This window comes from Asterias amurensis, chromosome 18 (assembly GCF_032118995.1).
Source record: "Asterias amurensis chromosome 18, ASM3211899v1".
Lineage (NCBI taxonomy): Eukaryota > Metazoa > Echinodermata > Asteroidea > Forcipulatida > Asteriidae > Asterias > Asterias amurensis.
Genome location: NC_092665.1, coordinates 12298832 through 12314237, shown reverse-complemented (window position 1 = coordinate 12314237; position 15406 = coordinate 12298832). Strand labels below are relative to the sequence as shown.

General features: G+C 40.9%; 1 protein-coding gene across 3 annotated transcripts in view; it reads right to left on the bottom strand.

Moving 5' to 3' along the window:
• Positions 1-945: 945 nt before the first annotated feature.
• LOC139950414 (GRB10-interacting GYF protein 2-like) overlaps positions 946-15406 on the bottom strand; it is a 29344-nt gene continuing 14883 nt past the window's right edge. The window contains exons 12-24 of one of the 3 annotated variants that reach the window (XM_071949084.1): positions 14528-14844; positions 13967-14022; positions 11853-12031; positions 11068-11448; positions 10087-10153; positions 9844-9957; positions 9486-9604; positions 6795-6903; positions 6401-6570; positions 5647-5755; positions 4711-4807; positions 3610-3773; positions 946-2182 (exon numbers count right to left, since the gene is read on the bottom strand). In XM_071949084.1, coding sequence (XP_071805185.1) covers positions 1934-2182; positions 3610-3773; positions 4711-4807; positions 5647-5755; positions 6401-6570; positions 6795-6903; positions 9486-9604; positions 9844-9957; positions 10087-10153; positions 11068-11448; positions 11853-12031; positions 13967-14022; positions 14528-14844 — 2131 coding nt within the window. In that variant the 3' untranslated portion in view covers positions 946-1933. Of the gene's footprint in view, positions 2280-3609; positions 3774-4710; positions 4808-5646; positions 5756-6400; positions 6571-6794; positions 6904-9485; positions 9605-9843; positions 9958-10086; positions 10154-11067; positions 11449-11852; positions 12032-13966; positions 14023-14527; positions 14845-15406 lie in introns of all 3 variants that reach the window. The other 2 variants (XM_071949085.1, XM_071949086.1) reach the window with 2 other exon arrangements.

Sequence of the window (15406 nt, the reverse complement as noted above, 5' to 3'; positions counted from 1 at the left end):
GATGACTCGTATGGTAGAACAGCAAGATATTGAGGTCCGCCATTTTTGTTACGAATTCTCTCTGAATTCTCTTATAACACTTTGGTGTTTCTGGTTTTTTTTGTCTGTGCACACGAGAGGAACCTGGAATTGCCATAGGGTACTGTATATTATAAGGAACAGACGTAAAGGAACAGTTTTATACAAACAATATAGAATGGGTGTGTTAAGCACAACGTTAAATATTTTTTTTGAGGGGAGATCCAGAAAAGAAGGACAATTTATTTTTGACTTTTTTTTTTTTTTTTTTTCAAAGTGCTACCCAAAATCCAGCCCCAGAATTTCATGCAGTCCTAACAGCTCTATCATGATGGAAATATGTTAAGTTTCTTTGCTTAAAAATATTCGGAGGACGGGTCAAAATTGATCAAAACAAAAAAAAAGATTTTTGATCTGTTCAAATCAAAAGGGATATTTACAATCAATAGGCAAAAGTTATTTTTCTTTGCTGGTATAAATTTACCCCAAATTTTCCCCACATCAATTTTCATTCAATAACCATGAAACGGGAGTTGGTGGATTTCCTAAAAATTTGGGTTTTATCAAAATTTGAAAGTTTGTCTTTAAACGTCACCCAGGTGTCACACACTGGTATTATTTATATGAAGGGGTAAATTGAACGTTAGCAATAGCTGACAATATTCTGTTTGGTTGGTGAAATTTTGGGCTAATTAATCGAGCCAATTGTAGAATCAAAACAGATGCAATAAGGCACCTAGCATTCCAAGTTAAACATCAACAAAGGAAAAACAAAAAAAATAGATGAGAAGAAAATTTAGGTTTTATTCTTGAGAAATATGTTAAGATCCGTAACAAAGATCTTGGCTTTGGCTAAACCACTGCATACAGTATCATTATGTCAATTCGCCGCCAAAGTCAGACTTAATTTTTGACCCACCCCCCCCCCCCCCCCGCCCCCCGAGGTCACATTCACTTGGCCCTGGTTCACACCCATTCCATAACAACCAAATTTAATCATTCACTCAACAGGGTACACCCTGTAAGCCTGGAATTGGCCTCAGTGCCCTTAAAAAAGTTTCCCACAGACTTTTAGATTTTCAAATGGAAGTGCCCTTTTCAAAATTCAAATGGCCTTGCCCTCTGAAAAATGACATTCCAGTCCTGACCCTGCCCCCATTAATACCAAAATCCGGCAAAGATAACGATAGCATATGTCGAATTGCTTTGCAGCTGGGCCCAAAAATTTGCTTAGCATGAAATTTCTTCCTTGGTAAAAACAGGATTACCAAATGCTCATTTGTTGCATATTGCTTGATACTGGTTTTCAGCCGTTTGCTAAATCCTAAAAATAACATTGAAATTTGGTTGGTAATCCTTTTTTTACCGAGGAAGAAATTTCATGCTAAGCAAATTTTTGTGCTTACAGGCTTTATGAAATTGGGCCCAGGTTGTTTATCGTACTTGTGAATGTAGTTTCGGTTACTCTTTGGGTTCTCAAAGAGGAAATACGCTGATTATAGTATGTCACTGTTTGTGTGTAGTGAACATTATTCATGGACCAGTTGATTTGGTTGCAGTTCAGTGACCTGGGGATGACATCATGACCACGGCGGCGAAGACTACACAACAGCTACAGCAGAAGCCAAAACCAAAGACCTCTCAGGACAAATCCTTAAGTCATACTTAAGACCAAAAATAAAGCAAAGTTTGACGCCCTAAATTTACAACAAATGATTTTGTTTCAAATAGATGTTTGAAATAGACTTTAACCAATGAAAACTCATTTGTGCAACTTACCATTTTGTGGGACTTCACAAGTTTGCTCCAAATTTGAGTTTGTGCAAAGAAGTATGAGCTGGTTTTTGTTAATGATTCGGTTTTAATACAAAGTCATCCGATCAAGCAGTTCATTGCCACCAGGGGGGTCGAAAGGTCACTTATCCAATGTCTGTATCTCTCCCATGTTGATGCGGTCTGCAGTGTTCACGCTGAAACCCAAGACGCTCCGATCCAGACGTTGCATCTTCTTCTTTTTCTTGTTGTTGTGGCCGGTTGTCATGCTGTTGCCGTGGCGATCCTCCTCGTCCCCGTCGTCGTTATCCACCTCCCAGTCCGGCAGGTTAGCGCCCCCGTTGTTGTGCATCCCACCACTGCCACCGCCACCTCCACCCCAGGCAATTCCCTACCAAAGAAGACATAGACAGAGATGTGTGGCCATTTTGGAGTCAAGGTTGTAGTCATCGGATTTCGAGTCCTGGAAAAGCGCGGATTCCTTGCATCTGTCGACAGCAAAGCGGTGGCAACCACAATGCTTTTAGAAACGTGGGACTGACTTATGGCTTGCCAGGGCAAGGGGCAGGTTCAGTTATAATTTTTGTTTTTGTTTGTTTACAGAAATACATGTAATGTTTACAGGGGATTGAGGAGCAATATTAAAATCAGTAAAGGTCAAAATCAAAATTAGTTTTCATTCTTATACACATTAACAATCAAGATTGGTTTGACAGTTTCTGTTTCCATTTGTTTCAGTTTTTGTTTTTAAAGAAGTCAACAGAGAGAAAAAGACCTTTTTTTTTTTTTTTAGACACGAGTTATCAAAAACTGTTTTCTTTCTTTTTTTCTTAAACGACCCATAAAATAATGAACAATATTAAAAGAATTCCTTCAATTTTTTGCAACAACAGGATACGACAGGTACACTGCGTACTTAGTTGGATCTTTCAATTTGAAACTTTTCAGGACGCTAGATGACAGCAGACTAACGAGCTATATCGGAACTGCGTCTTTGGTATGAGGTTGCGGGTGACGTGTAAACACGCCTGAATGTTTCAATGTGTAGTGGCACCGTGCATGCACTAATGGTGTGCCCTACAACATGTTTACAAAGAAGAAAAAAGTCTTTCCCATCTACATGTACATTGTACAGGCAACTTAGGTTCTTGGAGAAAAGTAGGACAATTTTACAGAGCACAAGGCCCGACCTACATGTACCGATGTAGGGTAAAAGTAAGAAAAATATCCCGTTAACGTTTACTGGGGATTATTGCGTATTCCCCAACTGTCGGTTAAACAAGGACCACGAGGGACCGATCGGCTGCCACCATTATTTACCTTTCATACAGGCACATAAGATTTAAGTCCGCGATTTTCAAGCATGCCAAGCAAACGGCTGTCCCTGACATGGAACAAAAAACACAATTTCCACCCAGTGCATGTGTCAGCTTTAATTGGCTAAGTCATTGTTTCAACACACAAAAAAAGAAGAAAATTATTCCAGAAGTTCCGAAAGATAATTCCGTGAGTCAGCACAAAAATAATTTCTCAACCCCTGGTAGAAATTTGTCAAATACACTACACCATGATGCTTCTGTCCTTCGGTTGGGACGTAAAGCAGTTGGTCCCGAGAGTTGTGTAACGCACATAAAAGAACCTACTGCACTTGACGATAAGAGAAGGGGGTTCGCCACCTTGTAAGCCATTACACGGTGCTATGTATAAGGAGTAGGTCTCATAAGTCAAACGTAGTACCACATACCTTGCAGGAAACTACTAAATGTTGAAGCGCCTTGAAATTTAAACATTTTATTTAAAAACAAATCAAGGACTCACCATCTCTTGTTGCTTCCTCTGCTTCTCCTTGAAGCGGCTGCGACGCTCCAGAAACTGGCGAGCAAACTCGCTGCTCTCTCTCGTCTCCCCAAGATACATCTTGACGTAGTCGTGAACCTCGTACGGCGACTCTACGTCTTGTAGGAATGATATGAATGTGGGGACTAGGATAGAAGGGGGGAAGGAGGAATGGGAGAAATAAATTAGAATAGCTGCTGTAGAATACTATATCATTCAAACCTGTGCTCAAATTCAAAAAGCCTGTAAGCACAAAAACTTGCTTAGCACAACAACAAAAAATTGTCGACCAGAACAGCATGCTACATGGAGGCCGCGCAGGCCATGACCTTTGTTGCCCTGGTCTTGGCCTTTGTGGCCCTTCAACATTTTCCAATAAACGTTAAGATTTTCAAATGGAAGTGCCCTTTGCAAAATGAAAATGGCCATGGCCTTCTCAAATATGAAATTCCAGGCCTGAGTTACTATTGCTGGCGGCTGTACCCCAATCTTATCTTGCTCATCCAAGAAATTTTGCCAAGCAGAATCTTCTGCTTAACAGCTTTATGAAGTTAGGCCCAGGCTTGATATTCCGCCCTTGGAAAAAAAGTTGGAAAACTGTATAGGTTGCAAGTTACATTTTGTCGTGCAGGTGCGCAAAGTGCTCAATTTATTATCACAGTCGAGTTGATTATGCAGAACAAAAGTTACATGTAAAGCAACTGTGATTTGTTGCGTGTTCAAAGGTATTTATTCATCTGCTGAGGCCCCGTTCATACTTCCTGGGAATGCGAATGCTATGCGAACTTGACGTCACAACTCTATTTTCTCTGTGATATTCGCAGGAGAGTTGAGCACAACTAAACTGCTGCAAATTTTTCGTTGCGAATTGGTGACATCAACATTTGTACCGCATTCGCAGGAAGTATGAACCGGGCATTAGACAGTTCAGGTATTTCACATGGAAATATTCCTCAGGATGATCGGTTCTGGAATGAACTATACAATCAGTGACCTTTCAGATTGAAACACGATTGTTTTTCTTGTGATATTTACTTTTTATGTTCTGTCTTGAATACATAAATTGAATCGATTGAAACTTACTGTCCACCGAGGTGGCTAGCCCCTGCAGCATGTACTCGCACCACTGGGTGAACTCATCTGAAGCCGAGCTATTCTGAAACAACTTGCGGACATTCTCCTGTGAGAAGGGAAAAAAAGAAAGGTAAAAGAAAATAAAAAAAGTGTCTACATGTTCATGAGCCAGAACCAATTGCCCCCTTGTACCAAAGTCACACCTGGCTATTGTCTGCTGCGCTTGCATACTCCTGAACATGCGGCCGATTTCACAAAACACTAGGATTACATGTAATCCTATCTCTAGTTAGGACGAGGAACTCGTCCTAACTTAAGATTAATCTTAAGGTTTAAATGCTACAGTGCAGGGCTGGGACTCGTCCTAAGTCATAAGATTAATACTAAGTTAGGAAGAGTTTGGTGAAAATTTACGGCTAAGCCAAATTTCATAGAGCTGCTTAAGCAGAATACAATGCTTTACAATTGTCTGTTATATTAATTTTGGTTTTTACCCTTACACCGATGTGCGTTCACACTGTACTGAGTACTCAGTACTTTCCCCCGAGTTCTGTGAAAACAACTAACAGGCATCATATTCTTTGAGTAGTGTCTTACCAACTAGACCACCGAGATAGCCCAACAGCTAGAGGCGGTTGGAGCAGTTGTTAGGCAGAAAAGAGCAGAATACCAGTCACAAATTGTACATGTTTTATTGTAATGTGGCTGGTAACCTTATTCTTGTAAGCATAACTTTGTTGTGCTTAGCTACTTTGTGTGCTTAAGCAGCTCTATGAAATTGGGCCCTGGGCTTGCAATGTACTACAAATAGCCGCAGTCTAAAGCATATCCTGAAATTTACAAAATGTTCACAAATTTTCTAAAGAGACATTTGATTGGGTAAGTCCTGTCATAGGATTACAATTTGATTTTGTGATTGGCTCTCAGTGTGGGCCGGGATCCTACCTCTTCCTTGGCCACTCTAGACTTAGAGTTTGAGTTGCTTGATGGTTGTCGCTGCAACGGTGTGGACTGCACGGCACTGCGGAGTGACGGGAAGTTGGCATTTGTGCTGCTGAAAAGTTGGAAAAGAAGAAGACAGTTTATGCAAGATGCATTCTTCAAGACACAGTGTAAAAAAAATTATGCGAAACAATGGCATTCCTAGGTTTGCGGTGCTCTCAAGTAAACTCAATCCTTGCAAAACAAAACAAGCATCTCCTGACGATGACTAGAGCAAGCTAGTCGAAACGTTGAGACCAATTCAGAACTGACTCCGCGGCAGTACAGTTAATTACTAAAGAAGTAGTCCAGTCTATTTTCTATACCATCCGCCCTGGTAATAGTTAAAAAGCAGGACAGTTCTTTTCAGAACTGAGAAGTCTCCCTAACCTCCGATTATCTACTCCGTGGCAGTAGAATAAAGCAAGACAGTTCTCTAAAAACAAACTCTACCTGGCAAATAGATACATACATGGTGTTACCGCAAACCAAATATACATCAAAACAAGCATCCTCTGAGATTACATTTGGGTGTTTGGTTTTGCAAAAAGTGGATGATTTTGGCAGACTTTGGAGTTTCCCAAATCTTTGTATATTCTTACTTTTGAGACTTTTTGAGTCAAGAACTCATTTGATCAGGCACACCTATCTTAAGTCTTAACACATGGGTGTAAGGTTTAAAAGTTGTGAGGTCTTAGAAAATATTGTATATTCTTACTTTTGAGACTTGAGTCCGGCACTGTTGTTAGCCACAGCATCATCCCAGAAACCAGTTGGTTGGGGTTTGGGCTTTGATTCACCCCAAACACTAGTGCCGTCACTGCCCCAGTTCAAAGCTGCGTTTGTGTTTGTGCCTCCCCATACAGCGGCTGTACCGAGGGACATCGACTGATAGAGAGAGAGAGAGAGAGGGTTAGATAGATAGAAAAGACAATATGTATTTATTGAGTATACATCTTTCCCCACAGGGATGACATTCGTTGCTTACAGAGTGTCCAGCATGGTCTAGGTGCGGAAGAAGAACTAGAACTTTTTATTGAACTAGACACAATCAGTGACTTTCTCTTCAAGCCATGATACAGAGAAAAGAAAGTACGAGAGATTTGTCTTACCACTGGAGTTTTACTCGGTGTTTGCTGTTTGCTTCTCTCTAAAAGCTGCCTCTCTTGCTCCTCCTGAATCTCACGCAGTGACTTAGCAGGAGTGGAACTCCCCTTTATCCTAATGGGAGAAAATTAACAACAAGTTTGTTAAATTTACTTCGGCGGTAAGCAGAGCCATGAAATTGGGCCCTGATATCTTTTTACATTACATTACTTTGAAGTGAAATGTTTCTCAGAGTAACATGCCTGTGATATTTTTTCACAGGACTCAGGAAAATACTGAGTATACAGTTCTAACACACATCGGTGTATGGGTAAAATCCAAAAATAATATTTCTTATACCCGATGCAAATCTATTATATCGTTGCGGTACCAGCTGCCAAAATCTCGGTAGTCTTGTTGGTAAGACACTGCTCTAGAATTGCAAGGGTCATGGGTTCGAATCCCACCCGAGTAACATGCCTGTGATATTTTTTCACAGGACTCAGGAAAGTACTGAGTATACAGTTCTAACACACATCGGTGTATGGGTAAAAAACAAAAATAATATTCCTTATACCCGATGCAAATTTAACACCTATTATATCGTTGTGGTACCCGCTGCCAAAATCTCGGTAGTCTAGTTGGTAAGACACTGCTCTAGAATTGCAAGGGTCGTGGGTTCGAATCCCACCCGAGTAACATGCCTGTGATATTTTTTTCACAGGACTCGGGAAAGTACTGAGTATACAGTGCTAACACTCATCGGTGTATGGGTAAAAAAAAAAAATTAATGTTTCTCAGATGATTGACCTTCCACACACTACTGTAGGCTTGTAACCAAATGTCCATCTACAATGTATTTTAAAGGCCGGTTTATAGTCGGTCGCACGATGGTTGCCCGATGGAGTTTATTGTCATCGGTGAGGCCTAAAACTGTGGGGTTTTTTTTATCACGCGTTGAGATTTCCATCGCCGACCGATTTCCATTGCACGACCGATTATAAACCGACCTTTAGAGTGATTACCACATGAATATCTACCCTTTAATAGACTTTTCAGGCTCTATTTCCCTGATTTTCAAAACATTTGAATGCCTTATAAGTAGTGCTGGGCGAATAGTGAAATTTTGGTATTCGGATACCGCTGGCCAACTATCCGAAATTAACCGGATATTCGAATAGTTTTTTTTTCCGCCGCTAGAGGGCGCTTAAAAAAAAAAAAAAAAAATGAATGCAATCTTATGGGTGGATTGATATTAGTTTTAGACAGTGTCACTCAGTTCATTCATAAAAATAAACGGATCTAATTTAAAGATGGCGATTTGCTTTTTCTTTTGATCGTGATTGACTCTACGTGAAGGAAAACTTTCGTAATCTTTGAACAAATTACGTCAGAAATGTCATTGTTTTAACTCTTCACGGAGGTGAGCATAGTTAAATACTTTATTTATGTTGTTTTATGCTGTCTTAACCCTTAGCACGCTACGAGGCTGTACACACAGTATTCCCCTGGTGCTGAATTTCCTGTGTGGCGCTACTAAAATGCACATACATTTTTCCTCAAGACCTTTACTCTGCGAAGAAAGTGTTTTGGGCTAAATTGCAAAATAAGTTTTATACTCAGTATTTTATTTCCCATCTAATGAAGTAAACATTATGTTTACTGGATAAAGAATAACCGAGATACGCTTGTTTCATTACCACTATTCTATCACCGGCCGCCAAGCCTAGTTGCTGTCGATTTTTATCGGGGCCATTGTCCGATCCAGACCCATCGCTGCTGCCATCCGACTCATTGTCGTGTTCATGTACATCGTTATCGTTGACATATACACAGTCCACGTACACAGTACACGTACAGCATTCTCAACACATCAGAATCTCTCGAAAAAAGCTCTTCAAAGTCTGATTCTCCGGAGTCTGAGTCCTTAAAATTTTCCAGAAATGCTGCATGGACGTCCATTGTGTCCCCATTTTGTCTTAGCGTACAGCTTTTTGATCGGAAATTGTGAGAAAATTTGGGACAAAAGATGTTTTTTCCAGATGAAATATCGTTGCATACATGTACAGCTAGATACATGCAGCTGGATGAGGGGTCAATAGTTTCTATAGAAATCCTCATCTATTTACTTGCAGTACTGCTGGGCGACTGGAGTCGCCGACAGCGCGCAGGGAAAAAATACGCTCGGCGACTGTGGTCGTCGATAGCGTGCAAAGGGTTAATAGAAGTTTCATAAGGATTTAGACAAAAAATTTCTATCAGTTGTCGCCCGACGTCCGCGGATATTCGGATATTAAAGAATATCCGGTTACTTGGTTGTAATTACAGAACTATCCGGTTTATAAATAGCTATTCGCGCCCTATACGGATATCCGGTTAAGAAAAAAAAAGGCATTCGCGGTTACGGATAGGAAAACCTATTCGCCATTAACCGGATATTCGAATAATTGGCCCAGGCCTACCCTACTTATAAGGTCGCCATTATGATTTGTATTGTGACATCACACTTTGCTGAGCAACTAAGATTGATACATATCTTAAAATCAATCGTTAGCTCTTTGTGAAACTGAGTCCTGCAACAACACAGTAAATTATCGTTAATAATGTGACATTCAGGGAGCAGAAAGGGGCTTGACTCAAAGTTCTCTATGCCTAAATACCTGAAGAAAGTTGACGATGTTGGACCCCAAAAGATATTTAGAAATAAAAATCTTTACCCTTGGTTTGCATTCCCCCAGCCTGCCGGCCTTGTCTGTTGCTGTTGCTGTTGCTGCTGCTGCTGCTGTTGCTGCTGCTGCAACATCTGAGCCTGAAGTTGTCGCTGCCGTTGCTTCTGCTGAAAACAAAAGTAAAAAAAGGTCTATTGTTCTGGGCCATTGTTTTGAGTGATCAAGGACCAATTATTACAAAGTGTTGCCTAGAAAGTTCGATTCACGACGTGAGAAAAAATGAACACAATTTGAGATGCCTTAACTTTGGCGTATCCTGTGAGGGTATGATCAATGTAAACCAAGTAGAATTGAAAGCACTTTTTTTCTCAGGCATAATAATTTTGCGCCAATGATAAACACTTACTTCATCTCTATCCCTCTGTTCTTGCTGTATTTGTTGGATCTGAGTTAAAGTTGGAGTGCTTGTTGATGACGCTGCAGAAGAATTAGGCTGACCCCACATAGCACTGCTTGGAAGCTGTCATGAAAAAAAAAAACATGGACCTTATAGATCAAAACGATCCAACTCGAAGCAGATCTCTTGTTTAACTTCTTTTGTAAAGAACCGGTGGTAAACAACTCTTAATTATTATTAAGAAAATCCTACTTTTGACTGTTGCTGCTGTTGCTGCAGTCTCCTCAAAGCGTCCTGCTGCTGCTGTTGCTGCTGTTGTCTGTAGAACAATCAGAAAGAAGGTGTCATGCAGTTTCTCTCATAGCAATTAAATATCTTGAAAGAGAAGGGTCAAAGACTCCTAAACTGAGCAGCAGATGATTGCAAAGTTAAGCGACAAAGCTTCCTAGAATCCCACCGAGGGAAAGGCTCTGGTTAGTATTTGAAGCTGAAGAAGTTCTTACGCTTGACACAAACACCAGACATTCGTTATAGTCTCTCAAGCAGGCCTGTTGCTTGAAGAGGCAAGGACAACAAGGCGATTACTCACTGTAAAGGACACCTCTATGATTGTGTATGAGGAACATTTACAATTTTACAGAAACAGTTCAAGGGGCACGCACGCCTGTATGCTTCGTTTTTGACATGCTGAAATGGCAAGGGCAAGAAATTGAGGAAATTGTACATTTGTACTGGAACATTTCTAGCTCACCGAGGCAATGACCATGGAGGCAATCGCCTTTTCTGCCTCTATGAAGTATCAGGCCTGGCATCCTGGGCACCAAGGCAATGATCATGGGCAATGGAGGGTATGTTACATGAGAGGAAAACCCAAGATAGGGTAAGCCCACACAAATAGGTAGGGACTGAAAACTCAATCCACATGCAATGCTCTGATTGGGGATTTGAACCAGGAATCAGAGGTCACAGAGTGGAGAAGCCAATGTGACAAACTTATGAATCATCTCACCGCATTATATCATGATGTCGCTGCCTCTTAGTCTCTTTCTGACTCTCAGAGGTCACAGAGGTGAAACGCATGGAAGAAGCCAACCTGACAAACTTACGAATCATCTCACCTCATAATATCATGATGTTGCTGCCTCTTAGTCTCAATCTCTTTCTGACTGTCAGAGGTCACAGAGGTGAAACGCATGGAAGAAGCCAACGTATCAAACTTATGAATCATCTCACCTCATAATATCTTGATGTCGCTGCCTCTCGGTCTCTTTTTGACTGTCCTCTTCCCTCCTGACCCTCTCCTGCTCATCCCTGACTCGCCTTGACGCCTCCTCCTGCGCCCTTCTCGCAACATCCTCTTGGGCTCTTCTCTCTGCCTCTTCCTGGGCGCGGCGGGTAGCCTCCCGTCTTACGACGTCTTCCTGGACTTTCCTCGCTGCCGCTTCTTCCTGTCGCCGCAGTTCATCTTGCCGCTGCTGCTGTTGCTGCTGTTGCTGCTGTTGCTGCTGTTCGAGTCGTAATTGCTCCTCCTGTTTTTTGCGTCTTCTCTCGTCCTCTAGACGGAGTTCCTCCAGCCTGCGAATTTCCTCCTGACGCCTGATGTCTTCTTGTCTTCTACATAACAACAAATATTACAAGATATTCATACAACAACTTTATTTCATCATAAAAGCAGGTGGTTCCATGCACGTAAAAGAACCCAGTGCACTTATCGAAAAGAAAAGGGTTTGTCCCGGTGTTCCTGGTTTGATTGGCTGCATACTGCGCCACAGCACCTTGTAAACCATTACAGGATGCTATGTAAAAGGAGTAGGTCCTCATAATTCAAATGTAGTCCCACATACCTTGCAGGAAAATACTGTATGCTGAGTGAAGGATATGCACGCTGTATAAGAAGCCACTATTATTGTTAATATTATAATAAGATAAAGTCAACCTGACCTAACATTGACAATGTGATCCAAAATAGTAACCAAATAATAATCATTTGGTACATTCTACAAGAAAACATCTCTGACCTGATTTCTTCTTGTCTCTTGAGTTCCTCTTGTCTCTTGAGCTCAATCTCCTGCTGTCTCCTCATCTCCTCCTCTTGCTGTTCTCGTCTCCGTCTGTCCTCTTGCTCTCTCGCCTCCTTCTGGCGTTCTTCATCGCGTCGTCTCGCCGCTTGCCTCTCCTTCACTTTTTCCCTCCTTATCTGCAATGTGTTAAAGTCAGTGGACACTTTTGATAATTACTCAAAATAATTATTAGCATAAAACCTTACTTGGTAACGAGTAATGGGGAGAGGTTGATAGTATAAAACATGTGAGAAACGGCTCCCTCTGAAGTAATGTAGTTTTCGAGAGAGAAGTAATTTTCCGTGAAGTTGATTTCGAGACCTCAAAATTAGAATTTGAGGTCCCGAAATCGAGCATCTGAAAGCACACAACTTCGTGTGACTAGGGGTTTTTTCCTTCCGTTATTATCTCGCAACTTCGACGACCAATTGAGTTCAAATTTTCAAAGGTTTGTTATTTTGTACATGCACATGTTGAGATACACCAAGTGAGAAGACTGGTCTTTGACAATTACCAATAGTGTCCTGTGTCTTTGAGAAATGGATTGAGCTCAGATTTGGCGTCAGGGGAACCAGTTGGTTCGCTATGGCTATATCAGAGAGGTTTCGCAAATTTAAAGATACATCTACAGAAACATATTACATAAGTTTTCTTTCATTTTTGTTTTTGGTTTTACTGTGCCTTCAATACCCAGCAAGGTGGATATGTGCGCTTTACAAGTCTTTATTCTTCTTATTATTATTACATCAACAATTTGTTGGCTCATGTCAGGTGGAATACAGGAGTTTATCTGTTGCATGCACACTGGATACATGTAAGGGCGTTCGTACACGCGGTAGAAAAGCAGATACTGTTTTGCACAATTTTATTTTTGTGTTTGTTCTTGACATTTCCCAATATGTTGTCCGATAAAAATCATCTTCATCTTCCTTTCAACTCAATCTACATGTTACATGCTAACGCCCACCCCCAAGGGACACAATAACTCTATGCAGTGTTTTCCCTAAACAGAGGTCAGCTGACAAATAAAAACTAGTTAAAACACCAGGGGTGGATTTCACAAAGAGTCAGGACTAGTCTTATCTCAAGTTAGGACCAGTTACTCGTCCTAACTTAGGACTATCAATGCAATTTGTATATCTCCTAGGACTAGTCCTAAGTTAGGACTAGTCCTAAGTTAGGACTAGTCCTAACTCTTTGTGAAATCGACCCCTGCAGTCGATTTCACAAAACTCTTCATAACTTAAGATTAATGTTTTGACTTAGGACGAGTCCCAACCCTGCACTGTAGCATGCATACCTTAAGATTAATCCTAAGTTAGGACGAGATACTCGTCCTTACTCGAGATAAGACGAGTCCTAACTTTTTGTGAAATCGACGGCCAAGGACTAGTCCTAATTTCTCCCGCACGATCCAGCTGGCTTGTTATGTTAAGTGTTAAAAAGCATTCATACCAATATGAAAACAGGTAGCAATATTTCATTGAGAAAAAGGGTCAACCTACATGGGGTAGGCTTTGTTACACTTTTCAGGATGAAATAACAAACAAAAATCTGATTTTTCCCATGGGCAAACAAATCTGAAATCAGACTTAAAAGTAGGAGGACTAACATGCCTGGATTTTTTCTAACTCCACCTTCATAAATTTTTGTTGAAAATTGCAGGGTTTTTTTATGGAGTACTTTTTGATTGATTGTTGATTATTATTATTATTACTATTATTATGCATTTAGGTACGCTATTTATAGTAAAACCATATCACAGCGTTTACAATAGAAAGAGCAATGTATTAAACATTATACAAACAAAACAACAGTAAAAAGTCAATTAGGAAAGAGGTATGTTTTGAGAACCTTCTCAAACACATGCACTGATGGAGCAGATTTAATAAAGGCAGGGGAAGTTCATTCCTCTCCTTAGCTGCTGTTACAGTGTATGTACGATCTTCCGCCTTACTACGAGTCACGGGAAAAGTAAGGCGAAATGGATCTGCATTTGGAGCAAAGATTTGTATGCAAAAATCGATACAACTCAAGACATTCATTAAAATACACTGGGACTACTTCCTTACCTCTTCCATTGCATCCTTGGCCATTGACGGATGCCAGAAACCAATGTCCCAATCATCTGATGGGAAAAACAAATTTGGGGGTTAAAGATTTATCAAATGAGTGGTGCATCCCAAACTGCTTTTGTTTAAAGGCAGTGGACACTATTGGTAATTACTCAAAATAGTTATTGGCATAAAACCTTACTTGGTGACGAGTAATGGGGAGAGGTTGATGGTATAAAACATTGTGAGAAACGGCTCCCTCTGAAGTGCCATAGTCTTAGAGAAAGATGCAATTTTCCACGAATTTGATTTCGAGACCTCAGATTTAGAACTTGAGGTCTCGAAATCAACCATCTAAATGCACACAACTTCGTGTGACAAGGGTGTTTTTTTCTTTCATTATTATCTCGCAAGTTCGATGACAGATTGAGCTCAAATTTTCACAGGTTTGTTATTTTATGCTTATGTTGAGATACACCGACTGTGAAGGCTAGTCTTTGACAATTACCAATAGTGTCCACTGCCTTTAAGACAGAAGTTATGACATAGGAAAATAAAAAATAAATAATGTTTACAAACCTGATTTACTGGTCGGTGGCCCGCCCCAGATAGAGATATTATCCATGACGTTCTCGGACTTCGTCGTCGTGACGGGGCTGCTTCTGGATCCGCTGCGGGCGGCGCCAGCCATTATAGCATGCTGCTGCTCGCTGACCACTGCAGCTGCAGCAGCAATGTCCGACCGGGATGGCTCCCCCTGGTGGGACATCTGCTGCAGTAGGAGCTGATGCTGCTGCTGCAGGCTGATGAGCTGCTGTCGTAAGAGGGTTTGCTGGGCCGGGGTTAATGATTTACCCCTCTGTAGAAGCTCCTGGTAGATACGGCTGGCTTGGACTCTTGACAGGAAAAAACAAAAATCATATTAATATATAACTGATGTTGAATCTGAAAAAGGTCGTATTTGGATCGAAAGCTAAGGCCATCTACCCTACTCATAATATACTCATAATATACGAATGGAATCTTATAATATTAGTGCATATACTCTCTACCAATTTATTTGCGAATACACTATTATATTTAGTTATTTATCAACTTATTTTATTACAAATCCCACAGCAAAAATTATACTAATATGTAAATGGAATCTTACTATTTGTTTATTTATCATCACACAGCGAAATTCGCCCACTAATAGGATGAACAGGAAACAAGAAGACATGTTCAGTTTTAGAAGTGCGAGGAAAACCCCAAAATGCCCAATGGGGAAAAAACATGTAGTTAGGGACTGAAAACTCAATCCACAAGCAAGGCTCCAATCTGTGCTGGGATTTCAACTGAGGGTCCACAGAGCTGAAATAGGCTGGGAAAGAAACCACATGTTCCCCATGGCTCATGGCTTAAAACACTGCCCGCTACCTGTGTAGTGTATTGTGGCCGAGCGGTCAAGCGCATCAT